The following is a 13,140-nucleotide window of genomic DNA, read 5'->3' as shown; positions in this document are numbered from 1 at the left end:
CCTTGAAAGATCGATCACATCCTTAGACGCATATACACAGACCACGCGCACATATACTACTTCATAATGTTAATGCAAAATAGTTCAATATTGTGATGTGTATTATTGTTGATTGACATGTGGACAAATCTAATGTTTGACATTTTTACTTTTTCAGGCTCTTCTGGAAACACAGAACACTTTGAGGTCTTATGTCTCCAACTTCACCTTTAACCTGGGATTTTCTGGGAAATTCTTCCATACAGGTAACGTGTAGCCTATGTGCGTCGGTGTTAAAACATAAAGGGGAAAAAATAATATAACACGCATGATTAGTTCTGTAATATTCTGATTGGCATGGTAACAGAACTCTGCCATAGCAACATTGAAGTTTCTCTAGTTCATCATGTTGGAGATTATGTTCTATTTGTGAACTGTGTATGTATGTGTTTGCGTGTATACCTAAATAATTAAAGTTTTTATTGTTGTTGCTGAATACCTTTGCAAATTGTAGCTTATTCTGGCCAAGACCCACCTACTATTTTGTAAATATGTCTGTCTCTTTTTTTTAGGTTTAGTTTTCAGTTTTAATTTATTTAGTTTATTTTAGTACTTGTAGTACGTGTGTGACACAAATGTGTATAATGGCATAGGTATTACTTCCTGTGTCCTTATAAAACAAATGGCTTAAAAACATACTAAACTATGTTTTTTTATTAAATGGAGTGTCCGTAAACCACATACGTGTGTGTATGTGTGTGTGTGTGTTAGTGTTATTGAAAAGTATGCTTGAGATGAATGTATGCATGATGATGTGTGAAGAAAACTAACATAAAAAAGGTAAAAAGGCATAATTTTCAATCAAATCTACTTTTGTCAGATTATGTAAAATATTTCATTGCATTTAGAACACATGCTAGCTATGAAATTCACTTTAACAAAACAAATGAGTCATCCATTTTATTCTAAAATGATATTTCAATCACCATCTTTTTCACCACAGAATGCTATTAAACAAAACAAATATTTGTGCTGTGGTAGAAATGACGATCATTCTTCCATGATGCCATTAGACACTGTCAATATAGAAACTAAGAGTTTTAGGAATTTAGGATTTTTTAAAAATGAAGGAATGTTTATTTTCTAAAATTCCACAGCCCCAAAAGAAATACCCAACATGCTAATGAGCTAATGTTTGTTTGTGTAGGTACGCAGGAGGAAGATGATGGAGATGATCTGTTGTTGAAATATGTTGATGAGTTCTGGTGGTTTCCTCATATGTGGAGTCATATGCAGCCTCATCTCTTCCATAATGAATCCTCTCTGATGGAACAAATGATCCTGAACAAAGACTTCGCTTTGGTGAGAAAAACTACACTTTTTACTTACACAATCACTGAACAAAACCATCATCCAGGTATTATCATATCCAGTGAAAAATACCCATTCGCCTAAGGAACCATTAGCCCGACAGCGAGTCATGTGTCATTTACCGAGAGAAAATGAACACTAATTATGCATGTTTTACAGGTGCTTTGAGACTTCAGTTGTTCCTCAAATAGAGAAGTGCCTCTTATGAATTTGACAGAATCATTGAAACCTACACATAAACGGGGAAGAGTGTGAGTGTGTGTGTGTGCTCTCACTTAGTTATCTCTCAGTAACACCCTTGCATTTATTTGCCCCCCTTTTTCTGTGAAGCAGCACTCTCATGCCACACTCAAAGACACTTTTCCAGCAGAATGTAATACTCTGACACATATATTTACCCTTCATGTATTACAGAGTGACACGCATACTGTAAATGGATGCGAGCAACCCGAGTGCAAATCCGGCTCATTCCATCTCCTGATCCCTTCTACTCTTCTGCTCCTTATCTTTCCCTGTATGCCTTTCCCTGTCTATAAAACTGGCCTGATATATGTCCCAATATATATATATATAAATGAGAAATGCCCTATAAGACATGACAGAAACATTCAGATTTCTTAGTGAATTTCAAAGAAAAAGAATCTAGCTGTAAGCTGGCACACTAAGGGGTGATCACTGGCATTACTCATTCTTATCACACAGCCTGTTTTATTTAGTTATGAGCTGTTTGGAAGCCAAACACTGCAGCTGAACCGTTAGAGAGGGTATCTTCATGATCCAGTGAACAAGTAAACTGTCGTGCCAGTAAACTATCCATCCATTGTGCTGCACAGTGCCACTCATGCACGTTTGATGCAATTTGGTCAGTTCTTTTGTTTCTTTTTGCTCTCAGAAGTACGCTTTGTAATGTATGTTACTGCAAGAAATTTTTTAAAACATCTATATACACTACTATATGGATAAAAGTATTGGGAAAATCCTCTTATTTTTCTAATTCAGGATTTCAATCAGTCCCATTGACAGAGGTGTCACAGCCATACAGTCTGCATTTGTAAATATTTGTGAAAAAAGGGGTCATTCTGAAGAGCTCAGTGAATTCTAGGATGGTACCGTGATAGGATGCCACCTTTGCAGTTTGTGGAATCTCATCCATGCTAGATATTCCATGGTCAACTTTAAGTGGAATTATTGGAAAGTGGAAGCATTTAGGACCTAATTGGGGTCCCCGAGTGCTGAGGCGCATGGTGTGTAATAGTCGCCAACACTGACAACGCTGATTCCATAGCTGAAGAGTTCCAAACTTCCAATGGTATTAATATCAGCACAAAAACTGTGCGGCAGGAGCTTCATGGAATGGGTTTCCATAGCCGAGCAGCTGCATCCAAGCCTCACATCACCAAGTACAATGCCAAGCATCGAATGGCTGGTGTAAAGCACGCCGCCACTGGACTCTGGAGCAGAGTTAACGTGTTCTTGGTGAAAACTTGATTGACGAATCACACTTCTCTGTTTGACAGTCTGATGGCTGAGTCTGAGTTTGGTGGATGCCAGGAGAACATTGCATACCTGACTGCATTGTGCCAACTGCAAAGTTTGGTGGAGAAGGGATAATGATAAGGGCCTGTTCATTTTTGACAATGCTATGCTTCCAAATTTGTGGGAACAGTTTTGGAAAAGCCCTTTTCTATTCCAGCATGACTGTGCCCCAGTGCACAAAGCAAGGTCCATAAAGACATAGCTGGAAGAGTTTGGTGTGGAAGAACTTGACTGGCTCACACAGAGCCCTGACCTCGACCCCACCAAACGCCTGTTGGATGAACCGAAACGGAAATTGCAAGCCAGGCCTTCTCATCCAACATCAATGCCTGATCTCACAAATGCTCTACTTGATGATTGGGGCACAACATTCCCACAGAAACACTCCAAAATCTTGTGGAAAGCCTTCCCTGAAGAGTGGAAGCTGTTCTTGCTAAAATAGGGGGACCAACACCATATTAATGTCTATGTATTTAGAATGCGATGCCACTCCTGTTGGTGTAATGGTCCAATGGTGTCCCAATACTTTCGTCCTTATAGTGTATATAACTGCACTGTAGATGGTTGTGTGCTCACTGCTTCATCTGTACTGTTAGGCTGTATGTTAAAATCACTGTCATTTGGCAGTTTGAATATTAGAAAAACAGCCATGTGATGTGAACAGTGGAATGAGTGATAAACAACAGAGCGTAAAGTGCCCCTGCTGGAAGTCACAAACAAGCACAGATCCTGTCTGAAAGCATAACCGCCAGCTAAATTATCATTTGAGTCATGCGCCACGGCTTGAGCAGTTTAGCTAATAGTTTTTTATGCTAATGCAGTTTGCATTAAAATGTGACTAAAATTAAGTTTTAACTAAGCTCTTTTGAAAACAATAGTCTGGTTTATCTATATTATTATTATCACTGTTGTTTACCCCCCTCTCACCCCCATTATCGTTTTCAATATCATTTCATCTTTATCTTTAAAGGGGCCTTCATATTACAATAAACTTTGAGTGGCTTTTAGTGTGTTTATCCATCTAAGAAATTTAAATATTAGAACTCAAGTAGTCTAATATCTCTTTCACTGTGGGTATGTTTGTGTTTAACTGTTTTGGCAAGGAACTAACTATAATTTTAACTACATTTTTATTAGTAGCAATAGCATCAAGCTGCTTTTTCCAACAAGTACAGTAGTAATGTAGTGTGACAAAACTCTACATCACAGTTTCTGCATCACATTGTTTGCTTTAGATCTGAGGCAATAATCATTCACGTTCTCCTAAAAGGTCTTCTACAATGCCGAATTACAGCTTTAGTGATTCGAAAGTAAACCAGAATTATTATTTTTTTATGATTGACATATTCAAACTTTTGCTCAGAAGATAAGTCTCTGGTGCTATTATGCATCTTTTTATATCAACATATTTAATTAAACAATGCGGTTCATCACTTTTTTGTTGTATTTAGTGAATGTATTCTCATCATTTTTAATTGCAACGACATCTCTTCTCTTCTCTGATGATGTGTTTACTGGCGCGAGGGTGGGACGTCCTTTCACTCACATGAGATCAGAACAATTGCAAACCACAAACATCCAACGATCCAAGCAATTCCTGATGGACAAAATTAAGTCCCGCACCACAATTTTTCTTGTTCGTGAAGCCGTTTCACTCGCATATACGTCACAATGTGTAAGAAAAGACTTTTGCATCTTCTGGTTCATGCCGATTTTAAACATGATTCATTTATTCAAAAAGCATGATTGTTTTTGCCGCAGAGCCTTAAAAAAAATAATCAGTTTATAATTGATGATCTATATAAAAAGTTAAATAATGATAATTCATTTAAAAATTAACAGGTAACAGAAAAATACTGTTGTGATTAAAGTATTTATTTACTTCATCAGTATAGCTCATAGGATTCTACACTTTTAAAGCAGCTTCACCAACACTAGTGTTTGTGTCTCTATGTGTTTATGGTTCAGGTTTTGTCTACATTATGAGGACTAATGTTCCGAGAAGGATAATAAAACCTGAAATCAAGTCCATTTTGGGGAGCAGCCAACAATCCCTGCAAGGAAAAAAAGCTCAATAAATATACAAAATAATGCCTTAATTATGATTTAAATATGCAGAAATTATGATGGTTTGGGCATAGAAAATATCATTAATAGATGCTAATTGAAATTCTCCAACATGATAGAAATATAAATGTGTATGTGTGTGTGTGTGTTGTTTTACAATGTAATGGAAGTTTAGTGACAGATTATTTCTTCTGTATTGTGACGTGTAGGTCTATCTGAGTGAAACAAACTATTGAAGAAAAGAAATGTAGGACGGGGTTTTGGTTCAATTCATTGGTTGTTGATGAAATGTAATACAAATGAAACCATTAAAAATGTATAAAATTAATTAAAATGAGTTTCCTTAATACAATTTTAGAGCTGACATTAGGATCTGCTCAAAATCTGGCAATCAACAAATAGCAAACTTCAAAACTTTCCCATGAAAAATCTCCTACATGAATGACCAAGGTCAAGCAGTTAGCATGCGCTTGACTCTGGGCGCTGAGTTAAACAGACTAGTGTCTGTCAGCTCAGAGGGCAGAGCCTGTGAGAGTCAAGCTGACAGAGAATTTTAATGGGCCACGAGCAGAAGTTTGATAATCTAGAGAAGACAGCTTTGATTTGCCTTTGTTGGTTTGGGGGCTTGATTAAATCAGAGCTGTGCAGCTAAGCTAACAGATGAGTGTACATGAGAGGATGGAGGATGTGGGTGGTTTTCTCTGTCTGTGTGAGTATGTGTGTGTGTGCGCGCGCATGCACGCACAAAATCTCTTGAGGGAAATTTTATGGATTACTGGATCCTCATGATATGGAAGTTAAATCTGAAATTTCACCTCAAAATACAGTTATCGACTCCGCTGTTCTTTAGATGTCTATTATCTCACCTATCTGATTTTAATTAGTTAGCCTAGAGAAATTTAAAAATGAAAATGGATTTTTCATAAAAATCATAAAGTCTTGAATCAATAGCTCTGAGGTAGCTCTGTGTAACTCTGAAGATAAGTGTGAATGTGAGTTAAGGAGAGCGCCAGCTATATAAATGTGTGTTTCTGTGTTTCTGTTTCTGAGAAAAGGGATTTTTGGTTATTTTGCCTTCTCAAGCACTCAACAGATAAAAAGATGTATATATCACAATGTGATCTAATATATATATATATATATATAAATGAATAATAATAGATAGTACATATTAGAATGATTTCTGAAGGATTATGTGACACTGGAGTTATGGCTACACTTGTGTATACACCGTAGTAATACACTTCTAAGTAGGCTACATCTGTACTGTTACTTGTGACCATCCCTGTGTATGCGTTTTTTATGAAGGATTGTATTATGCTTGAGTATGCGCTTGACATCCAAATATAAGGTATATTTATTGGTGTGTGTATTTCTCATTACAGGAGCATGGTATTCCAGTAGATCTGGGATATGCCGTGGCCCCTCATCATTCTGGTGTTTATCCAGTCCATATACAGCTGTATGAGGCTTGGAAGAAAGCATGGGGGATACGAGTGACCAGTACTGAGGAATACCCACACCTCAAACCTGCACGTCACCGCAAGGGATTCATTCATAACAACATCATGGTACGGTTCATCAGACAGAGGACACTTTTTTACACCACACAGAAATCTTTCAAAGCGTATGACAAATAATTGACCGTTCGCAAAGGCCCGCCCCCCTTAGTTATTGTCGCTATGTCCGACAAGCTACGCCGCTCTCACGCCACACCATGTTCTCACGCAGTGAAAAATACATCGCGGAGCAGAGAGGAGACTGACAACACACTGGATATTGATATTAAACAAAGTCTCACCTTTCAAATGTGGTCATTTAAAAAAATTAATTTAAACAATAAATACCGTTTTGTGGCTCTTTCATGTGTCTGACAGATCGCTGTAGAGCATCAGTTAAAGCTGCTCGTGAACCGATCATCTCTTCCTTCTAGTTCATTTATAGCATCAAATAAACATGAATGAACAACATAAGAAGGAATGTTGTTTTAACCGCGGAAAGGCGTCGGTACACTCCGTTTTTCAAGTTCAAATCCTCCCATGTTAATCTACTAACTCTCCTGACTGTTTTGTCAGACAAAATGACAGATGGCGAAGTATGATTTGTCAGATCACCTGTCAATCAAGCTCCCTGCGAAGGGTCAATTGATGTAGCATAAAATGCATTTTTCCTGGGATCAAAATCACAGGAAACAATATTCACACACTTGAAAGTTTATATACAGTAAGATAATATTAATATTAGAAAATGTCTATATTGATAATATTAAATAATAGTTTATTATTTTATATTTTATTTTCACATCCACAGGCAGTCCTATACCCTATTCCTCAATGTCTGATTATGTGTCATCATATTTTGTTCTAGCTTACCAAAATAACTTTTCTTCACCCATTCTATGCTAGTAGGCTAAGCTGTCAATAATAAACTTTCATACATAACATCAATGATTGTGGATGGGGCTCTGTCTCATGCTTTGTGGGGGTGGGGGGTGGGGGGCATATAGCTTTGCAACAGCTACACAGGTAGTGCCGTGAAAAATGCAGTGAGACTTGCCTGCTAGAGACTGTCAAAATACAAGCAACAACTCGCATAGGGAATCAATGAAACACACACACACTCCAAAAGAATTAATGATGACACACTGGGACTCAGATGAAATACCCCATAGTGCATTCACCACAGTCAAATCTATTAGTGGTACACACACACAGATTTTGACTAGATGTCCCTAACTGCAGCATTGAATCAATTTTTTAAATAGCTTTTTGCTGTCTCTGTCCCTCATTTCTGGTCCAAGGCTTTCTGGTTATCTGAAGATTCCTCGTAAAAGCATATTTCACTTTAACATAAAAGTTTTGTCATAATTTACATTCCTGCACGTGGGCGGATACCCAACGGGTGAACCGCTAATATTCAGTGTAACGTGGTATAAAGTTTTGCACCGTTGAGCATTATAGTCAATCACGCTGAATTAAAGTGATTGACAGCTTCAGTGATTATATAGGGATCATTCTTTGCTCGCTTTCTGTATATAGTCTATTCACAATTTGAATACGTTTTATTTTTCATGCTGCTAAGAGGACCAACAGCAATGTTTCGTCGGAAAACGGGTCGGTTGTTCTGTTAAGTAAATGTAGGGGCAGATGCAGGTTTACCAAACAGGACCCGTGCAGGATTCTGCCCTCGTGTAATGTCCTAAACCTTTCTTCTGTGGAACACAAATGGAGATGTTGACATTCTGTCTAAAATCTCCTTTTGTGTTCCACAGAAGAAAGAAAGTCATACATATACGTTTGGAACAAGGAATGAGGTACAGCAAATGATAAAATACATATATATAATGATAGATAATAGATTATATATAACAACATCTCTTGAATTAATTTGATTTGTCTTACCTAATTGGCAAATCTGGGTTTATTTTAGGTCAAAGCATAAACTTTATTCAATTTAGTTAGATTTATGCTTGAAATAAGAAAAAAGCTATTTGCCAAAAAACTGTTTAATAGTTTTTATAATTTTAGTAAATTGGATTTTTTAAGCTGTTTATATATTTTAATGGCGGAAAACAATAACAGAAAAAAAATACTGATTAAAAAAATGAGTTCTTAAAGTGCAGTGCAATATCTTTCATAACTCTTATGAAACAGCAAGAATTAATGCACCCGTTATTTGATTCTTATGAACACTTTTTACTTTTATTTTTTTATTTCAGAGAAACAAATTAGTACTCTCTTTTGTTAGAACACCAGCCCACTACAACATGTTCTCTTCTTTGTTCTTTCTAGTGAATTGGAGATGTGTCACTTTCTCTCATTCACAATACAAAAGAACAAGCGTTGGCAGGCCTAACTCAAATCAGTGTTGTTTCACGTGTAATTTGGCTGTCATCATCTTTAGCTTTTTAAGAGTGTTTTGAATCTAGCTAAAGGCAGATATTTTAGAGCAGGTGTTAGTGAGCACAGATCCCTAGCTTTATTATTTAGAGGATGCACCGAAACAGGTTTTGGGTCAGTTGTTCGGACACCTGCGGCCTAATTAATGGCCTCCTCTGTGTGAGCACGACAGGTCTCAGATCAGAGATCCAGAGCGCTGAATCATGATGAGTATGGAGCTTAAACATGAGCTATGAAGCATGTCAGACTGTTACAGGCTCTGCTATACAGTAAGCCGACAACTCGCCACAGAACTATCTTCTCCTTTCACAAACCACCACAATAATATACTGACAGGCCAAGTTACATTCAATGAGAAGAAAAAGCAGGGGAGGTGGGTGGCAGAAAAGTGAACGGGAAGGACAGAGCACACGAATAGAGTCTCATAAATTCCCCAGGCGTTCTGGTGGGACAGGCAGTTTAGTGTGTTTGCACTGGAATTGAATTTTAGGAGATGGAGCAGATTAAAATATTAAATCAAGGCCACATGCGTGCAATACAATTGTGCTGCGCCCCTCAAGTGTGTGTGTGCGTAGTTTCAACTACTGCACACGTTTAGTTGAGCACGCATGCCACACAATACTCTGCAATAAAACAGAGAGAGATGTTAAAGCGGGAAAAGCAATTAAGTTTAAGTTAGATGGAAAGATTGGACTGAGTCCCAAAGATCTGTTCCAGCTCAATCAAGCAGTCCGAAAACAAGCATATCGGTGATGAAAGCTCTTATCAGTGCATTAGAGACCAGTGTGTTTGTGGGTGTGTTAATGTAATAGATTTTGCTGTTTTAGCAGTTTGCTGGAGGAGTCTAGCTGCCTCTCTGATATTTACACACTGTTACAGTGTTGAGAAATGGAGTCTGTTGCTCCTTGCAAACTCTCAACCTGTCTGTCTGCCACACACAGAGCAAGGATGTTGGGCGTTGAGTACATTATACAATGCAAAAGTCTGTAAGATTTTTTATTTTTTTTAAAGATGTTTTTGAAAGTGTCCAATGTAATACTGTGAAATATTGTTAATATTTAAGATAAACTTTGTTCTATTTTCATATATTTTAAATATACAGTATATATTTTAAAATGTAATTTACTCCTGGTGGTAAAGCTGAATTTTCAGTTGCAATTACTCCGGTGTTTAGTGTCAGATGATCCCTCAGAAATCACTCTAAAATGCTGATTTGTTGCTCAAGAAACATTTCTTATTATTATTCATGTTGAAAACAGTTGAGGCTTAATTTATTTTGGAAACCATGTTGCATTTTAAAGATTCTTTGATGAATGGAATGTTCAAAAGTACAGCATTTATTTGAAATAGGAATCTTTCATAACATTATAAATGTCTTTACTGTCACTTACGATCAATTGAATGCGTCCTTGCTGAATAAAAGTAACCTTTAAAAAAAAATATTACTTACCCCATATTAAATGGTAGTGTATACTAACTGAAAGTTTTTATCTTGTTTATGCTTTGAGTATGAACTATGACTCAGATGTTAGATTTCCCATAAAATTGCTTAACCACAAATGAAATATAATAGAATCAAGTGTCGGCATACAATAATAGTATAAAGCTATAAAATGATGACTATGGTTGGCATAGCTCAGATAATTTATTCTTGGAAGAATCTAAAGACAAATATTTAAGAAAAAATTAAATAATCTTATTGTTTTGAGGAAAAAGCTGAGATATTAAAGCAATAGTTGAATTATTTCTTTTTTTTGTCATTATTTATGTGTCATTATGTCACTCTCATGTTGTTCCAAACCATATTATTTTCTTACTTAATTTAATTTTTTTTTGAAGGATGTATTGCTCTCTTAATTACAATGAATGGCAACTGAGGCTTTCAAGACATACAACAGTGAATGATGACCTGAATTTCTGTCGATCTGAATGACGACCTGAATTTCTCAATCCAAGCTATTTTATACATTCAGAACACTTTGAATATTAGGCACAACGAATCTCGTAGACTACATTTTTTTTATACTTTGCTATCCTTATATTGAAACCTGAATGCCTCAGTCCACGTTTTTTGTAATGACCTAGAAAAGAGTAGGGGTGTCACGATTCTCCAAATCCTCGATTCGATTAAATTTTCGATTCTAAGGTCACAGTTCGATTCGATTCTCGGTTTTTACATTTTTTTTTTTCAAAGCACAGGTTGCTATGCCATTTTTAGACCAAATTTAAATTTAGACCAAATGTCAAATTTAAAACATTTATTAAGAACACAATGTAACAATAACTTATATCTTCAGTCAATTGGAAACTTAAGCAAAATAGCCTGCGATAGTTTCTCCTTTGTAACCCCTTCTTCACAGAAGATGACATTTAAGTTCACAACAAACAAACAAACAGTTTAACAGATAAATCTATGCGTCGCGCAGAGCCACGTCTTTAAAATTCTAACACTTTATTCTCTGTGTACACACACACACATACCGGCGGCGCCATTCGGCGTCTCATAACATGGACATGATCTTAATTCCATAATGTCCATAAACATATTGCAGGTCATAAACTGAGAAAGTGCGCGCGTCTGGTGTGCGATACCTCGAGTTGTCATAGACGCGACGCGGCGCTTCTCGTCCGGTGTGTGCGATGCCTCGTGTTGTCAAAGACGCGACGCTTCTCTTCCGGTGTGTGCGATGCCTCGAGTTGTCATAGACGCGGCGCTTTTCGTCGGGTGCGGACCCCAGAGGAGGTTGACTCGCAGCATTTCAACGCGTGTTTTTTTCCGCTTGACAAGCCGACCGAACGTGACATGGGGGCGTGGCAGCATCGACGATTCCATTTTTTAATTCGATGATCGAGATTGTGACTTAATTTCGATCGATTTCGATTAAAAATCGAAATCGTGACACCCTTAGAAAAGAGCTATTGTTTTATCAAAATACAAGCATATAACATGTTTTACTGTAGTTGGAGAAGTACACTAGAGAAAAAGAGACAGAGCTTCTCTGTTGTTGTCAAGAAGTAATTTTGTCACATTGAGTCACAGTATATTTCTTATTCTCTTTTTCTCGTTCCTTCTTGTCTGTCTTTGCCAGTTTGGCACATATTTTATTGAAACGTTCAGATTTTTCCCACTGAGAAATTATTCTGTTTTCTTTGACTAATTCAGACAGGAAGTGAATGGATGAATATATATGAAGTTGTCTCCATGCAACACCTGAATACAGATACACTGACATGAGACCTAATAAAAAGTTATGTGTAAAACTGAAACTGGGAGTATAACATGATAAACGTCACAGAGGTTTATAAATTTACCATAAGAATATATATTTTTTCAATACAAAGCAGGGTTTAAGCTGTGTTCACTACAAATTTGTGTTGTCTAAAACTATGTGTGTGTGTGTTTGTGTGTGAGCAGGTGCTGCCCCGTCAAACATGCGGCTTATTCACACACACCATCTTCTATAAAGAATATCCGGGAGGCCCTAAAGAACTGGACAAAAGCATACGAGGAGGAGAGCTGTTTCTGACTGTCCTGCTCAACCCTGTAAGTGTAAAACACACAGGCACACACATTCTGCTATTCCCTGTTGTCTCTGCTCATTTCATCCTATCAGCCTGCTGTATTGTTTTTCTCTGTCTTATTCTGTCCTCATGCCCCCCTCCTCTCTCTCGCTGGGTTTCCATGTTAGTGTTGCTTATAGATTTGTTCTCCCAGCATGAATCACTGTTCTTATGTTGAAACTCTGGCCTGCTTGAATCAGCAGCGAAATGAAAAACAAGAGTGCGTATACTGTCGTGTACTATGTGTGCTGTGTGTTTATACATTAAATCAGTGCTTCTCAACTAGTGGGTTGCGACCCAAAATTGAGTCACAGGTCTGTCCTGATAGGGTCACAGACCACAGGAACAAAATAATGCATCTAACCATATGGCAATACATAGTTTGGGTAGCAAAAGGGGGTTATTAAATTTGAAAAGAAAATGCTTCCCATGGTAAAGGTCGTGCATGCAATTTTGGCTTATGTACTATGAACAGATTTGTTGTTGTGTTGAGTCTATTGTTGTTATTGTTAACCAAAATTATAACTAAAACTATTACAAATAATTGTCAGTAATTGGAATAAAATAAAATGAAAATATTAAATAAAATAAAAAATAAAATAAAAAGTAATAGTAATAAAAGTAATAAAAATACGTGAACACTGAAAAAATACAGCTAAATAGACAAAAAAACTAATACAATTTTGAAAAAAGCACATACCAAAATGACTAAAGTTAAACTACAATT

The 13,140-nt window shown here is 36.9% G+C and overlaps 1 protein-coding gene across 3 annotated transcripts in view; it reads left to right on the top strand.

Moving 5' to 3' along the window:
• Positions 1–13,140, top strand: part of ndst3 (N-deacetylase/N-sulfotransferase (heparan glucosaminyl) 3) — a 165,599-nt gene that overhangs the window by 127,249 nt on the left and 25,210 nt on the right. For all 3 annotated transcript variants that reach the window (XR_013797959.1, XR_013797960.1, XM_079615273.1), the window contains exons 3-6: positions 158–245; positions 1,187–1,341; positions 6,339–6,524; positions 12,268–12,396. Coding sequence is in view for 1 of the 3 variants with exons in the window: in XM_079615273.1 (XP_079471399.1) it covers positions 158–245; positions 1,187–1,341; positions 6,339–6,524; positions 12,268–12,396 (558 nt within the window). In the remaining 2 variants the exon portion in view is untranslated. The remainder of the gene's footprint in view (positions 1–157; positions 246–1,186; positions 1,342–6,338; positions 6,525–12,267; positions 12,397–13,140) is intronic.

This window comes from Phoxinus phoxinus, assembly GCF_949152265.1.
Source record: "Phoxinus phoxinus genome assembly, chromosome: 6".
Lineage (NCBI taxonomy): Eukaryota > Metazoa > Chordata > Actinopteri > Cypriniformes > Leuciscidae > Phoxinus > Phoxinus phoxinus.
The sequence above is the reverse complement of the archived record's forward strand: the minus strand, read 5'-3'. Positions and strand labels throughout refer to the sequence as shown.